At 43.8% G+C, this 17185-nt stretch overlaps 1 protein-coding gene across 1 annotated transcript in view; it reads right to left on the reverse strand.

The window, feature by feature from the left end:
- Positions 1-250: 250 nt before the first annotated feature.
- Positions 251-17185, reverse strand: part of LOC117507372 (RNA-binding protein 38-like) — a 43158-nt gene continuing 26223 nt past the window's right edge. The window contains 1 exon segment of the mRNA XM_034167217.1: positions 251-1884. Within this exon segment, the coding sequence (XP_034023108.1) occupies positions 1548-1884 (337 nt within the window). The 3' untranslated portion in view covers positions 251-1547.

Genomic DNA, 17185 nt, shown 5'->3' on the forward strand with positions numbered 1-17185 from the left:
GAGATCTAAGAGCACCAGAACCATAGTGGTGTCTGAATGCATTGCAAGCAGATCATTTGCCATAATGTCAGGGCTCTGCTGTGCAAGGCGCTCACCACATGCCAGGAGCAAGTTTAAGATGGACTTTGCTAAAGGGCCCAGATTTTTATTTAAAAGTCACTTTCTAATGTCATCAATAGCTCAATATGCTTTCTAGATTAATTTAACTCGTTACTACTGCAATCAACACAAAAGAGACAAGAGAACTCTTAAGTACAAATTATTTTATTGCATGGCTTCTTCGTAGGGACTGAGGGAAAAAAAAAATCTCTGATCTAATGTAAAGCATCTACATACGACTACTGCAATTGTTGCATTCTACAGACATGTCAACAGGATACTGGAGGGTGAAAATGGGGTTGTGCAGAAATGCTTCTAAAAGTTAAACAATGCCATAACTACGCAGCTATAAAAAAAGCTGTTTTAACTTAGTATGTTTTTATAAATACCTAAATATAAATATCGTGAATGCACATGGTAACTGAAGACATTTTAAAATGCTGTACATGAATGTCCTTTTGGGAGAACAGTGGTGGCGGTGGTGGGGCATACACACTGGTGTTCAGTGTCAGCTACCTTCAAACAGATATACACCCATTACCCACAAAATGTGTATGATTATCTACATCCGAAAAGCTAAAAAAAGAACCAAAACAGGACTGACCTCCAGCCAGTTATGGAGGGCTCTGTGGGCTGCAGTGATCAAGAGGGGGAAAGCGGGAGCTCAAAAGAACAGATTCAAAAAAAAAAAAAAAAAAAAAAAAAGTTTTATTAAGGCCTCTTTAATTGAAACAGAAAGAATAAATGTAGTCCTGACATCAGTCTTTGAAACAAAGGAACTCCCACAGTTTTAGTGAAACTTTTTTCCTTTGTAAGGTGAAATCTGCTCATCCTCCGAGCACAGCTGAAGCTTTGCTCATCAGGTGGTGGATGGTACCGGGACGGGACTCCACCTTCATGAGCCTGTGGTGCCGTCAGACGCCATCTCATTTTTGTTTTTTCCTCGACTTGTCCTCCAGTGTCTTACAACAGCAGTACCATTTATATCCAACCCAAATACTCCACAGTTGGGAGGAAAGAGGTGACACGTGTCACACACAGCTCTCAAAACTTGGTATGTACCACAAACATACAAAACTTCCACTGATTCACTATGTAAATCAAAAATAATAATAATAATAATAATAATAATGGTATACAAACAAATACAACAACAAAAGGAGGGTAAAAAACAACAATAATGATAAAAAAAAAAATGAAGTGTCAGCTTCTGGAAGCCCTTTGGAAGCGAACACATACATTATGCCATTTAGCTTGCCAACCTAAACCTTGATAGTTCAAGACCCTCCCACCCCTTTACCTTTAACCACTGAGCAAAGGGCTCATCCTGATGGTATAGTGCAATAGTCCCACCCATTTTCCTGAAAAGTCCCTGCTGATGACAGCGATGACTGCAGGCTGCCCAGCGCAGCGCTTTGCCGTCCTCCTCCGCTGTAAGGCTCCTGTGCTCACTGCATACGATCCGGCTGGATGTGCTGCTGTGGGGCATAGTGCAGAAAGGCCGGGGCGGTGGCAGAGGGAAGGCTGGGATGGATGGCGGTTGGGGCAGTGGCGGCGGCAGCCGGGCCGGCAGTGGCAGCAGGGCTGGCAGCGTAGCTGTAGCCCAGGAAGCCGGCTGGCGAAGCGGCATATGGATACTGCTGCTCAAAGGCAGCCTGGGCATACTGGGTGTAGGCTGCACTGTAGTCCAGGTAGGGGCTGGTGCTGATGGAGGTAGAGACCTGAGTGGGCAGGACCAGACTCGGCTGCACAAAGGCTTGTGGGTAAATATAAGGGTGGGCCAACCTGCAGACAGACAAAGGACAAACGGTGTTAGGAAGAGGAACCGCAGCAGCAAAGCAAAGAAATCCCAAGGCCTGGCTTCTATTGTTTACACTGCTCCAAACAGCTGGCATGTAGGGAACATAAACTCTCTGGAAGCGTTCTGGACCTGTGCAGCGCTCACATGACTAGTAACTGTTATTTTAGACTAAATAGACATGAGCCAGCGAGGTTAGGAGGCCAAGGTGACTCAACCTCGTCTGTGTCGGTTAGTAAAACCTACAAAACCTGTTAGGTAACACGGGAAGGGTTGGGGGGGGGTGAATGACAGAGTCAGCCGTTACTGGCAGCTTTTCAAGCTCAGGCATCAGTGAAGTGTTTTAGCAGCTGCTGCTCTTCACTCGCTGAAAAACGCACACAAAAAGGGGAAGCGTGCAGCAGCAGTGCAGAAGTCAGACTTTTACTTCTCACTCGGTATGTAAATCCCACCCAGACCGTCTCAGGTGGCGATGCTAAACTGTGGGAGCTAATGGAGACGAGGGAGCTCATCAGGGCTGGGTGCTGAGCTCTGCTGGGACTCTTGGGCTGGCCCTCACATCTACCTGATTGGCGCTGTGGGGTCTGGGGACTGTACAATCTCTTGCACTGCTGACTGCGGCAGAGGTGTGGTCTTGTTTGGGGGTGCTCTTTTTTTTGTACTCAAGTCTTGAAGTATTCCTGCTGTGTTCATCCTCTCCAGGGAAGATTTTCATACAAAAGGGATGATGCAACAGTTTTGGAGAGCCACTTCCAGTGAGTGCACACCCCAAAACGACAACAAATGTGCAGCAAACGTCACTGTGACTTACACTAATAATAATCGTCATAAAATATCAGTCTTGGGATAACAGGAAGAACAGCACAAATAAGAGGCAGCCATGAAGTCAACACAGCAAAAGATATGAGCATGCACCCACGGCCCCTCCCCGCGCCTCCAACCACACACCAGCTGCCACTGCAAACCCCAAACCATGCCATAATAGGGAAAAGAGTCACACTGCAATCAGCATAACGTCTCCACTTCAAATCACATACATAGAAGATAAAAAGGCACTTCAGTCCATCACAGCACACCGCACTGCACTCTCAAGCCATCACTGGCACCTTGCAGAGTGGCTGGCTGAGGGAAGGGGGCGGGCAGACTAGTCTCGTACTGTGGGCATCTTCTGTTCCTCTGCTGGTGAGTGGGTCAGCTGGCAGCGCAGAGCAACCAGGGCACAAGATGGGATGGTAGTGTTAGCGTCAACATGAAAGAGGTCTGATGCCATCAATAAAATCAGTACATAATGTGATTAAATGGCCGGTAGGAGAACAACAAAAACAGTACAGAAGATGCATTTCAAGTCTGAAAACATTAAAATCTAGGAAAGTGGGAGGGGGGGACAAAAATCAGTGTTAATTTTAAAATGATGCACGCTGAATTAACACCATAAAGTTTATTAAATTGTCACCCATTTGAACTTAATGTTGCACTTTATAGCATGAAAATATGAACTCTGTTGTTTCAACTTTATTACATATCACAGTGTATTTGCAACACTACGCAGAGAACTTTAACACTATTTAAGTGCAAGCATTTGGCTATTGTTGAAAGAAAGAATGACGTCAGGTTGGATTTCAAGCCACAACCTTCTGGTGGTGAGGTGAGAGCATAGCACCACATCCCAGGAACTCCATTTACTTATCTCAATGACTAGGTTAAAACAACACCTTTAGAGAAAGACGTTACACTGGCAGAGAAATGAAGCAACACTGACATGATCAACTCTGAGAAATGACTACACCGAATTTAAAAAACCTTTTCATATAATTAATTAGTAATTTTACCACTACAGAGTTTAAATCTGTGGTTTCAGGTTAGATGGAACCCTTATTACAGCATATTTGAAAACAACAGTTAAAACAAACCTACCAGTAACCAAGGTGAGGATTTGAGTTTGAAAGGATTTTAATTTGGCTGACACCAAATGGTTAGAAGTCCTCACTAAACATATTTTAGGTCAAAACAAAATTTTCACCTGGCCAATTTGAGGCCACCTTGATTTGAATGTGGACCGATATATGCAATCATAAATATAGTGCTGACAGGAAGATTGAGTAGTGAAGCTTAGAGCTAGCAGTCAGCAATCACCTTAGTATTTTCTGTGCTTTCTTGGTGATTTAATGTTGATGAATTATACCTTAGGTGTGGTTTTTACGGCCGACTAATTCTGCTTTTTTTTTTTCCTCCTGTCGGTCAGAGTTGCGGAGTTAAATATGTGAGAGTGGCATCGGTGGATGGTGGGATGCTGGACTGACGGCAGGATCCCATGCCTGGAATTGTTGCAGCTGATGTTTTATTTTTTCCAAACTTTATAAAACTTTGTAAAAATCTTGTAACTGTTAGAATGGCCCAAGCAGTGGGTCACCCCTCTGAGTCTGGTCTGCTTGAGGTTTCTTCCTCAATATCAGAGGGAGTTTTTCCTTACCACTGTCACCTGTGTGCTTGCTCTAGGGGTTGGTAAGGTTAGAGCTTACTTGTGTGAAGTGCCTTGAGGCAGCTTTGTGGTGATTTGGCGCTATATAAATATAATAAATTGAAAGTTTTTCTAATGGCCAAAAGCCCGAAGCCCCTGGCAAAGGGTCTGAGGTTTCTCCCCCAGAACAACCTGAAATTTCAGATACATTTTCAGGTCTATTTACCCACAAAGAAAAATCCCCCCCCCCCCCCCCCCCCCCCAAAAAAATAAAAATAAAAATCAACTTTTTGGTTGGGTCAGGTCAGTTTTTCCCCACCAGAGGAGAGTGTTTTCATCCAACTTGTATCGTGATGATACAAGTTGTATAAAAAGATGTCATTTTACCAGACTGGCAAAATGACAAAACTACAATCCACAGTCTGTCACATGGATTAGAATACAACGTTATTACCATTTCATAAAACCACATATTTATATTGGACTGTTACTGTTCTCTCTCTACATTTCTCTAAACATTTGACTTCAGCAATTTTTGCTTTATCATGGCCCCTTCAACCATAAAGTTCGGCGAATGAGGCTGAAACAGGCCAAATTGGTGAACCTCGAAAAATTCCAGCCGCTGTCAGGAGGGACAGATGTGTATGGATGCCGTACGATCCCATGGCGATGGTTTTGTGCATGCGCATGAACACAGTGCGACCATGTGAGAGGTGTGATACCACATCGTGCTCACACAGCAGCGGAAGCAATTACATATTGTACAAATATACATAAATCAAAGAAAATATGTGAGGGCAACATAATGAGACAGCACAGAACATAAGAACAATGAATAGACTGTTGAAATGACTTGACAGTGTGTTGGAATTTAGGAAACAAATAGATGTTTTGTCTGTTACAATATTTAATTCCCGTTATAAAAAACAGAATACAAGCATTATCGTCCTGACGTTCCTTTTTGTTCATGAGCCATTCCCATGGATGTACACAAGGAATTAATGAACTGACATGAATGCCATCAGATCATGAACACATCAGCTAGCTCTGCGCTTCCAGTCAGCTCTGGCCAATCGCCACATCGAAGGACACCGCATCTGGTGAACTATAACTCACGTGGTGGATGTGACATTTGCCCCGCCAGCAGGCAGTTTGCATGATCAGGCGGATATTTTCACATGTGGCAGTCTGGCTGATGGTGTCTCCAGTGCGCACTGAGGTGCATCTGAATGCATTCCAAAGGCCATATGCATTTTATTTTTCCCCATGTCACCATCGTTTGCAGACAGGAGTGGACCACCGTGCCTTGTACATCGGTGATTGGAGTACATGTGACTGCGTTGTGCTGACATGGCAGCTGCGATGTGGAGCGGCACAAACCACAAGCACAGTGACTGGTCACGAGCAGCTCCCTCCCTGTTTGATTTGAAATGACATCCAACCCATGACATGATTACATGTCAACCACGGTCCCTAGACAAGCAAATAACTGTAGTGGGTGCAAACGTGTGTGATCATGTCAATACGGACATCACATGACCAACGAGCAACACGCCCACCCATCTGGAGCAGCAAGCGCTCACATGAATGGGCTCACGGCTCCAGGATGTGGGCAAATGAGCTGGCCACACTTGTCAGTCAGGCTGTTACATGACAGCGGTACCGTGTGGACGTTGTGATCACATGTCATGAGAGGCACAGTGGGCCGTTGAGCTTTTTTTTTTAATTTTTCACCATGTCTCGAGAGCCTGCAGACTCATGCACATCGTGGTGGTGTGTTGAGGTGATATTCTTCATGGTACAATATGTGTTCTCCAGCTGTGAGCTGCAACACGAAGATCGCCTTGGTGAACACGTGTGATCACTAACTGTTTCGGGACGCCTGCGTCCGCTGGTATCATCTGACTGCCTCGGTGGGCGCGTGGGCCATGATAATCACCGACTGCGTGTCACATGATTTTGCTGTCCAGTTGGATGGCACAATGGCGCTGTGACATACAACTGGGTTTTTATTTTTATCTCTGTTGCGGTGGTGTGGGCACGCTGCTGGCCGGTCATTCCACCTTCAGTGGCCATGATGGCTGTTCCATCATGGACATGACAGCCGTCCAGATGTGCGAACTGCGCTGGACAGTGATCCATCTACTGTTCAAGCTATCGGCACCTCAGCCACACATCGACGATGTTGGATCGTGGTGCGTGTTGCCTGGGGAGGAAGACAACACACTCACACAGCATTTGTGTTGCTCGGGGGAAACACATGACACACTCGCTCACCATTTGTGTTGCTTTGGGGGAGAAGTCACAATGACAGCCCTTTGAGCTTTCGACACCTGGACTGCAGCTCGAAAGTGGTGTCCTGTGCTGTACATTCGTGCTGGCTGCGCAAATGGCTCCGCATTTTCTATGTGCCTTGCGAGTTGTGTTGGATGTTTGTGGGTGGCACCTGGACTCCAGCCGAAAGGTTGAATGGATACTTGCCCGCCACCAATCGGCTGCTGATGTGAAGGCTGGCTGATAATTTTGTGCAGCCCCTCGGCTACGGCCCAATTTCTCTGACCTACATACGATATGCCGTGTGAATGTTGTAACCACAATCGGATGGCAGTGCGACCTCATCTTGGCCGCTGTTTGAATAGGTTTCCAGCGTGAGCCACACGTGACTGTCGAGTGGATATGTTGTGTTTCGCAGTTATTAATGAGACAAATTTAACACCATAAAATGTTAGCTTTGAATCAGCAAAAATTAACATGCAAGCTAAACTCTGCAAAACATCTTGTAAACGACTGTAGAGTTGTTGTCAGGTTACAAAAACAGCGTTTTCAGATTTAGAAGTGTTTATTTCTCACTAGCTTTTACATAATATACCAGAAATGAAGCTGTTAGCAAGTGAATACACCAGGAAATGACGCAACCATGCAAAATATCCTGCAAATAAGTTCAGAATTGTTATCGGGTTCTAAAAACAGCGTTTTCAGATTTAGAAGTGTTTATTTCTCACTAGCGTTTCATAACATATGAAAAACAAATACACAAAATGAAGCGGTTATGAAGAGACCTGCAACTGACGTCACAGTGCAGCTCTACTCTAATTGGCTGTCACCCGCGTCACTCAAACACAAAACAGATCAGATTGAAACCAAATGTGGACTTTTAAAACCTCTTAAAATACATCAAGGTTAGTCATCATTGAACTTGTCGAAGGTCTGTGTCCCATATATATATCTCGATTCTTGGGGTGACGATTTGATTCAGAATCAATTTTCGATTCAAAGAGCTCAAATAGTTATATTACTTAAAAAATGTTTATGTTTAAGAAAATGCAGCTTTACAAGGTTAATCAAGTGATTCTAGATGTAAATTTACATATCTGCTTTGCTCGTTCGGAGTTGGCTGGCAGTTTAGCGAAGCGCTGGTCAGTAGTCGGCAGAGACCACTGCTCCCCTGTTTTAGCTCCGGGTGATGACGTAGCACGTGGGCTTGCAGATTTGAAGTGTTTCCGAAGTACTTGACTTTCATTTTGCAGCTTTTGCACACTGCATAAGTCAAGCTCCTTACGCAGCAAATAAAATCCAAAATGCGCCCAAACATTTGCCTTCAGCAAAGACGGTGCTGGCTGAATTAGCTCTTCATCCGCTATGCTAAGCTACAGCCACTGAACTCTGCAGCTCACGAGTGTTTGAAGCACGCCGGACAACCCCCCCTCGCGGGGACGCTATAGTACAGAAGCCGTTGCCTGACAAACAGTACACGCAGCGAGTAAGCAAGAAAATGTTATAAAAAATGCTTTTTAAAAAAAAAATCGATTCTTGGACATTTGGATCGATTCAGAATCGTAATAATAAGAATCGTGATTCGGACGTGAATCGATTTTTCCCGACACCCCTAATACACAAACACACACACACACACACACACACCCCAGACTCCACGAGGAAGCTTAGAAATCACTACTTTAAAAACATGCTGCTTTCCATTAAAAAAAACAAAAACCAACACACACACACACACACTTTCAGAGCTGTTCATGCTTCACGTGCACAGATGCATATATGTTAACACTTTCACTTACAACACTGAGCTTGCTTGCTTTATGGCCATGTGCCTCCACAGACAGTTTGCCTTAAAAAAAAAAAAAAAAAAAAAAAAAAAAAAAAAATCAAGTGGCCTCGCAGCGCTTAATCAGAACATAACGTTAACCTGAAGCCAGATAACTAGAGATAACACCCCCCCACCCCCCCCTACACACACACACACACACACACACACACACACACACACACACACACACACAATCCCCGCTTTATATCATTGACATGTTTTTGAAGCAGAAGGAAGGACAGTAACACAAACAGAGACAAGCAGCGAGCTCCCAGGGTCACAGAGACGGAGCATGCGATTGGATTGCAAGACGGTGGCGGGGGAACGTGGATGACAGCCAAAGGATCACAGGTCAGCTGGTTTAGTGCTGACGGTGAGTCGGCGTGTGAGACACACTGCCGCTTTGGGAATGGCAGGCCGTGACTCTTCACAAACTCACAAAAGCCTCACAAATATACTCAGACTGTTGAGGGTCCATCAGTCATGAACAGTCTGTCCAACTGACAATGAAACACTAAACCAAATGTGGGGCAGGCATTATGGGGTTAGTTAGAGTTTTTAATCACCTAAAACTACGTAGAATGGGTACTGGCAGTGCATGTACAGATGCTGCCTCACTGCAGCATTAACATATGAAATTGAAAAAACTGTTCATTTAAAATATCTGTGCCTTAATGTTTCAACTCCAAATTGACCAAGCATTTCTTTGAGTCAGTGAGGATGTATTGGGCAGCGCAGTCTTGTTTGAGGGTGGATGCTAAAGGGTTAAAAATATGACAATAATCCTACTCTGGGGACAGCCCACGTATGTCCCCGTCAGAAATATAGCACTTTGGGTAAGTTACACGGTAACAAAGTGAAAATGCAAAGAAAAAGTGACAGTGTGGCAGAAAGTGGACGTGTGTGGTTTGTTATGACCCGAAGCTCAAACATGTGCAGGCGAGAAAACATAGCTACCTCTGTCAAGCTGTGTAGGCTCACACTTACCAACACAAACCTCTTCCATTTGCCTATGTCTTCCCTTCTTCACGGGAAACTGAAAAAAAAACCTGCACTTTTTGCGACTGTTTCAGTGATTGCAGCCAAAACAAAAACAGTACAACACCATTTTTCCGTTAGAAGTGATGCTGTGTTTGTGCAGGCTGTCCCCTCAAATGAGAGTGTGCTGCCTCGTTAGGGTCCACCCACGGTTCAGCCGGCGGTTGCTAGACTTATTAGCTGGGTGGAGCAACAGCACAGAATCCGTGTTTAGCAGGCAGACAATGGACACACCAAGTTTTAAGCACAGTTGTAATTGTTGACAATTTATCAGGTCAAATGTAAATTTGATTGTGAAAAACCAGTTGATGACAGCAATGCCTCTGTGCTGATAACCAACGATTCCAGACCCCTTACGATCCACCATCCACAATTTTAAAACTGTCTGTAGGTGTGAGTGAGAGTGTGAATGTGTTTGTCTATATGCATCGCACGTACGTTACACTGGCGGGCCCATCCGGGGGTACGCTGCCCCCCACCATGACCTATTAACTGGAGCAAGGGCGTTAAAAACAAACTGAAAACAGCTTACTGGATGGATGTTCGCTGAAGTCACTAAATCGATCTGTATACTGATGAAGGCCAACCAGACCTCTTGGGTCGTCAGTGTGGTTCCTTTAAACTGCAGCTGCAATAAGATCCAAATCGGATCCTAATAATGTGTCTACATTTCAAAGTAACCTTAACTTTTGCTTTCTCAAGGCTTATGAGGTGCCACTGTGATACATGCACTTTGTAACCTTTTGGAAGTTGTCTTCGGCTGCAGGTTTTTTTTGTTTTGTTTTGCATTTTAATGCCACTTTAGTCATTTCTAATGTTCATTTCAAAGTCTATAGTTGTATTTATGAGTAATCATGAGGTTTCATACCAAAAAGAAAAAACTCCCTTCCATGAAGAGCTCACAATTAGAGCTTACACTGTTGAATGTCACTGAAAATACAGTTCAAGGACAACTAAACAGTGCTTTGTTGACACCCGTAGAGGTGCGTTTCCTAGGGAGCAGAGGGCATCATTAGTTTCACAGTACACCCCACATTCGCCAGCCCCCAAAGACCTCACCCTTCCCAGTCTCACAAGGTGTCAGTTTTCAGTGTTCTTCATGTGACACTAGAGTGGAGACAACTCGTCCCCGGGGGGAAAAACCCTAATATAAAGGGCACAATAAAAAGAAATGATAATAAAAAAAATAAATAAATAGAAAGCATTTAAAGTGAAAACTCTCCAACCGCTCTTATTAATTTTCCCACCTGAAGCCATAACTTCTAGTTATCCAGGCAAATTAAGTCTTTTTTTTTTTTTTTTTTGAAAATGCATAAGAAACAAAAGGGTTTCTTTTAATTCAGGGTCTAAACCCAAGGTCACTAAAAGAGACTAAGACTGAGTCCAGACACAGATAGCATTCTATCTGAGCAGAAAACCAATAAATCCACATTTTGTTTTCTACATTTTCATATTCCAAAATGGAGTAAATTCATTTTCACCCCTCAAAAGTCTACTCACAACACACCATAATGACAACCTTTTGGCAAATTTATTAAAGATAAAAAAAAATAAAAAAACAAAAACACTAAGAAATCACATATGTACATACGTATTCACACCCTTTGCTCAATAATTTGTTGGTGCACCTTTGGCAGCAATTACAGCCTCAAGTCTTGTTGAATATGATACCATAAGCTTGGCGCACCTATCTTTTGTGTGCCACCTATCTATGCTGCCCTGCCAACCCCACCCACCCACCCACACACCATAGAAAGTTGGGAGGGCATGCAAATGGGAGCCATTTGGGGCTAGTCATGCGGTTCCAATAAATAGTGAGCAGCAAAGAGAGGCAGAAGATCTCCAGTTTGCCAACAAATGCATGCGCGTTTGCCTGCACGCAAGTCTGCCAAGCTCATGTGCTCATTTCACCTGGCATAGTCAGCAACTGAAATTTTACTATAAAAATCTTCTAAGTCAAACAACATAAAATGCTTTCAATATTCCCCTTAAAGTAATAAAGGTGCCCACCAGGCCACCAAGAACCCCCACCAAGCCAGATTTTTTTTTTTTTTAATATATAATGTGACCAAGGATGTGATTCAGTAAAAACCCCCTGACACTTGCATGACTTTGATGCATGCACATCGTTGTGAGGATCCCACCCGCTATGCTCCCAGCTGGACGCTGTGCTTTGTTCCACTGGATGCCATGCATTGTGCGCTGCGTATATAAAATAATTACTTTTTACCAGATTAACCCTCGGAGGTCGACGAGGTCGTATACGACCTCAAAGAGTATGCTTTACATTTTCGCATGTTTTTTTTGATCCGTAGAAGCTATCAACTTACTTTCTTTTGCAGAATAAAGTTGAGATTTCACGCTTTCAGTGCATGTCGCTGGTTTCCAGTTTGGCCCTCCGCAACCTGTGTTTCTAAAGCTCTGAATGTGCCTGTCCAACGGCAGTGTGTGCCTTACGCATGTGACGTGGTTCTCCAATCAGAGTGCAAAATACTCATGACAAAGGTTGTTTGACTACAAGAGAATGATCTGCTTCAACTCTGTACGCTTGTAGTCACTTGGCTGACATTTTTTACCGCTATAAATGCGATCAAATCATGAAAATAACGAGCCTATATCAAAGGATATCGTGCGCAATTATGCACGTGCACTGCACAAACAATAGATATACTACAGAATGGCACAAACAGTACGGTGACGGTAATGACGTCAAACCAGAAACGGCTCTGGACTCGGTTGCTATGATAAAATAAGGAACCGTCTCCATGTGCCCCAGTGCCTTTATGCACAGAGCTGCATGCAACCATCTGATATACTTTTTCTAGGAAGAAGCAAGAATAGCAAAGAAAACTTTCATCGTCCAGGAAGCTTTGTAGCAGGTTTTTGATGACAGCGATGTCGAGTCAGGCTCGTCCGCTGAGGGAAGTTTTTACACAGATGAGGAGCTGGACTATCTCGTGCTTTTGGATTGAGTTGAGGAGTGAGTATCCAAGTTACTATAGGTAATAAGAAGTGCAGTAAAACTATTATATCTGTAGTAAATTGTGATAAACAGCAGTGCATTATGTGTATGTTTTTTGTTGGAGAATATGCAGTTTTCCCCTGCCCAGCAATGTAAACAAGATGAACATGTGCGTCTATGCATTTGTTATGTGAAACTCACATTTTAGTGATTCTACACTCATATGCACACAAACTGTAATGTATGTGTACTGACTGTAAAAGCTAAGATTGTAGTTTTACTTTGGGAGCTTACTTGGAGCTCCTTTGTTCCTGTCTGTCCCACTTTTTCACACCTTTGGCCTGGGGGGGATGGGGGTACTTAGGTGTGGCCCCTGGGGGATGAAGTCAATAAGTTTGCCGACTTGTCTTTGTGAGATTACAGTGTAAATGCTATATTGTTATAATAGAATAATAGTAGAATAATAGTATAATGAGAGGTATTACAAGATACACAAAGTAACATTTCTCTTTTGTTTTAGTGATGAGCCTCAAGAATCTCCATCTACATCTCCTGTCCAGCCTGAAGAACGCCCCACCCACCCAAGTGTTTTCTATGTGATGTCCCTCTGTGCCTGGTGGCTGACAGAAAGTGTTTTGTTGAGTACCACCACACCTAATCTGCCAAGACGAGTGACTTATTATTTATTGGAAAAAAAAGGAGTATTTTTACTTAGTCCAGAAATTCAAAATTTTGCACATTGGTGAAGTAGACCTCCAAGATCATATTTCAGCTGTGACTTTGCGTATTCATTGGTGTTTAGTGTGTTTTCCCATTAAAAATTTGTAAGATTTATTTTTCGCCTGAATTTTTCCTTTGGATTTCTTGTTCTATACGTTTTTCTACCTTCATGCAAATAGAACAAAGTGTGTATATTATGAAAATTTAGCTTGTCCTGAAAAAAGGGTATATACTACTTGATTGTGGCTCATAAGGTGTTGTTATAACAGCATAATAAAAAAAGAAGTCCAGGCGAGAGAAATGGCCAAAAAAGGCCTTAGACCCAGGAGGGCTAATCATTTTCTGTCCGAGTTAGCTGCTGAAAACGCCTCTAATCACTTCCGGAATCACCAAGGAGCGCTGCCGCTTTTCTCATGCAGGTGCGCTGAACAAGGTGGAGAAAGCATTTGGAGACTTCTAAAAAGGTAATTGCTTGTCATGTTTACATTGTACTGGCTTGGTAAAACAGTTGCATGTTCTTTCCTTCTTGTGCGCAGCTGTAAAAGTACATGTATGAGCTCATAGTAGTTCAGACGAGCTGCACTCTGATGCGGTGCACCGATGCAATCGCTCACACTGTTCACTTTTTTACTTAATGAGCTGCACGTAGTGGTGGCGAGTAGATCCCGCAACGTTCACTACCACTTCACGTTTGTTGCATGACGTGTGAAAGATTTTTTTAACATTTTCCTCAATTCTCCTTGTGCAATTGCATGCGCCGGCGCCCATCTCATGTTTAGTCTACACCCGTTAATGAGTTCACGCTCCTGCATGACAGTGCGTGCATCAAAGTCGTGCAAGTGTCAGGGGGCCTAAACAGAGAAATTTGAGGAAAAGTAAATCCTGAGGCTGAAGGGTTCACAGTTTGAGTGTAACGATTGGTTCACTGGGCTCACCATTGCACACTGAAGAGACGACAGACACTTTGTCCTTAACGTTAAAGAGCTTTGGGTTTGTTGTGGATGGATTCAGAAGAGCTCGAGTCTGTTTGTGAGGAGGATAAGAAACCAACATTTCGTCACATTGATGTGAAAACGTCACATTCCCTTTCCATATGGATTACAGGTCCATTACACCACTAAACAGTGGCAATGCATGATTTTGCATAAATTTCACATTTGGTGATGTATTAATTTGGGTGTCACTCATTTCAGCGCATCCATCTGCAGCACTTTATTTTATCCAACAAGGAGGTTAGCTAACTGTGTGATGTCACATTCAGCTGTCTGCTGTCCTCTATTGTAGTTCACAGACAGAGCTTTAATAGAAGGCAGTAGATGTCAGAATTTGACTCCTACTGATATGGGGTTGGGGGGGTTCCTTCAGTCACACAGTTTTATGCTGCAGACCCCCCCCCCATGAAACACCATCTCCGTTTGCATGATCAATTGGTGCAGTTAAAATGGCTCAAAACCTATTTCACAATAGATGTGCATTCTTGTGGTAAAGTGTCATTTAAACACACTTATAATCTGTGTGATGTGTTGTCAGACAATTGGCTTGTTCAGTTGGCTGCCGTGCAGTGCATAAATCAGGGCTGTCAATTTGTGGCCCCACAGGCCACATTTGGCCTGGCCCCTATTTGTTTTGAAATTCTTCACAAGGGGGTCTAGAGTCAAACCTTCAATAAAATAATGGATGCACACACACCCTGAGATCTACTCGGGATGAATGAGTGAATTCTGACAGTAAATACTGTCTTTTCCCAGGTATAAATTTCACCTGTTAAAAAAAACGCACCTTGAAGAGGAAAAGTCCATATACAAGTTGCACCAGAGAATAAGGCACATCTTATTTCTGTTTTATTAGCCCTTTAATTTTTTTTTTTTTTTTTTTGCACGTTGTTGCAATTTACTCTTTCGGCTCGGGCATCTTTTCCGGATGCCCCCTGGACGCCTCGCTGGAGAGGTGTTCCTGGCACATCCCACTGGGAGGAGGCCCCGGGGAAGACCCAGGACACGCGGGAGGGACTACATCTCTCGGCTGGCTTGAGAATGCCTTGGGGTTCCCCCGGAGGCGCTGGAGGAGGTGTGTGTGGATTGGGAGGTCTGGGCGGCTTTGTTTGAGCTGCTGCCCCCACGACCCGACTCCGGATAAAACGGAAGAAAATGGATGGACGGGATGGATGCAATTTACTTTTTAGTATTGCCATTTATTCTTTATTAGCATTTATTTTCCTTAGTGCTTTGATTCTTGGTAAAGTCCTATATAAATACTCAGTTATAATACCCAATGTGTGAATTTTCAGAATACAAGTCATACAGGAGTTTAAAATCACAGTGCTCCTCCCTCCCCTCCCCCGTGATACACTCTGGAAAATATGGCATGCACTTTAAATCAGGGATGAGAATCACCTGCCGATCAGCAGTTTCCCGACTTTTGGGATTCATTTTGTCACCTGTCTATCATTTCAAACCTGGTGAGAAAAAAAAATTGAGGTTGGCTGTGATGGGTTTGTGACAGTTACAGACCCACAATCACATTAGCCACCAGACATTGCTGTTACATTATGCAGCGTAGTGTGCACAAGAGGGTTGCCGGGAGTAGGTAGAAGAAGAGGTGGTAGGCTAAAGCCCCTTTCACAGCAGGGCTGCTCCCAGTTGCTCCCTGTGGCGTCATGACGACGCAGGAATTTCTGCGTCAGGTGCGCGCAGCAGGGGGCAGAGAGGAGGTGAGAACGCAACCTGCAGGTTCTCTGCACAGAGAAGTCAGAGTGCACAGTTTGGCTGCAGACAGACTGTGCACTCTGACTTCTCTTCTACTTGTTGTGTTGAGCTGCAGGGCTGCGCTCTGAGTTCTGTTATAGTTTATCTTTCCTCCCTTGACCATGAGATGCGCGCGCGGACCATCCTTAAGCAAATGTGGAGATGTCTGGAGTTCTACTTGATGTTGACATGTCCTGGACTTATGTCCTTTTTTTAACTGTGATAGAGTCTGAGCAGAGAAAGGAACTAACTGCCTGCAGACAATTTTTTTTCTTTTCTTTCCTCCTCTGATTGTGAGATGCGGGCACACCGTCAAGCAAATGCGGATGTCTGGAGTTCTACTTGATGTTGACATGTCCTGTCTCAGGACTTATGTCCTTTTTTTTTTAACCGTGATGTAAGAGTTTGAGCAGAGAACAATAACTAATGCCTGCAGCCAGACTTTTTTTTTCTTTTTTCTTTTAATTGTTCACATGTGCGCGCGTGAACGAACGTCCATGAGTGGACTAGAGATGTCAGGTGTTGTGCTGGCAATCATTCTGCATTTTTTTTCTTCAGCATGTAGTTTTTACTGCATTAAGTACACGGTATAAAAACAATCCTGCGTGATTTATACTGCGGGAACAATGGAACACAGCAGGAATCATAAATTGGCTTCGAGTCACGCCGGGTAACACCTCTTTGCCCCGAATTACGCCTCTTTGCCTCGACTTGTGCTGGAACCACTTCCTTTCTGCGTTGAGCACAGGATGCCAAAAAAATTAAACAGGTTTAATTTTTCAGCGCCCGACTTGCTTTCTCCTTTGCGTCCTCGCGCTGTTGTGGTGCCGAGCTGCATCGTCTCGGCACTGAGTTGCTTCCACGCGGCGTCGTCATAATGACACACAACGCAACTGGGAGCACCCCCAGTGTGAAAGGGGCTTTAGAGCTAAGTACGTCATCCTGCAGATCATTTGTATCCACAAATGTTAATTAAGCCAGTTAATGAAACAAAGGTTGGGTAGTTCATGACTGGGTAGGGGTACCCTAAGTGGTAAAAATGTTACTTTTCCTGAAAAACATCTCCTGTGAGATCCCGCATGTGAGAACTATGTATTATGGAATGCATAATGCTGGCAAGCAAAAACAAAGTTTGGAAAGTTACTGGCTTAGAAAATGCATGTGTTGGAGAAGATAAAAGACAGAGATGGTAAATGTGTTCGAAAGATCGATAAAGATTGTAAAGAAAAGTTTGCATGGGCGTGGATGGTTTAAGTAAAAGTGC

The sequence above is a fragment of the Thalassophryne amazonica genome, chromosome 3, assembly GCF_902500255.1.
Source record: "Thalassophryne amazonica chromosome 3, fThaAma1.1, whole genome shotgun sequence".
NCBI lineage: Eukaryota > Metazoa > Chordata > Actinopteri > Batrachoidiformes > Batrachoididae > Thalassophryne > Thalassophryne amazonica.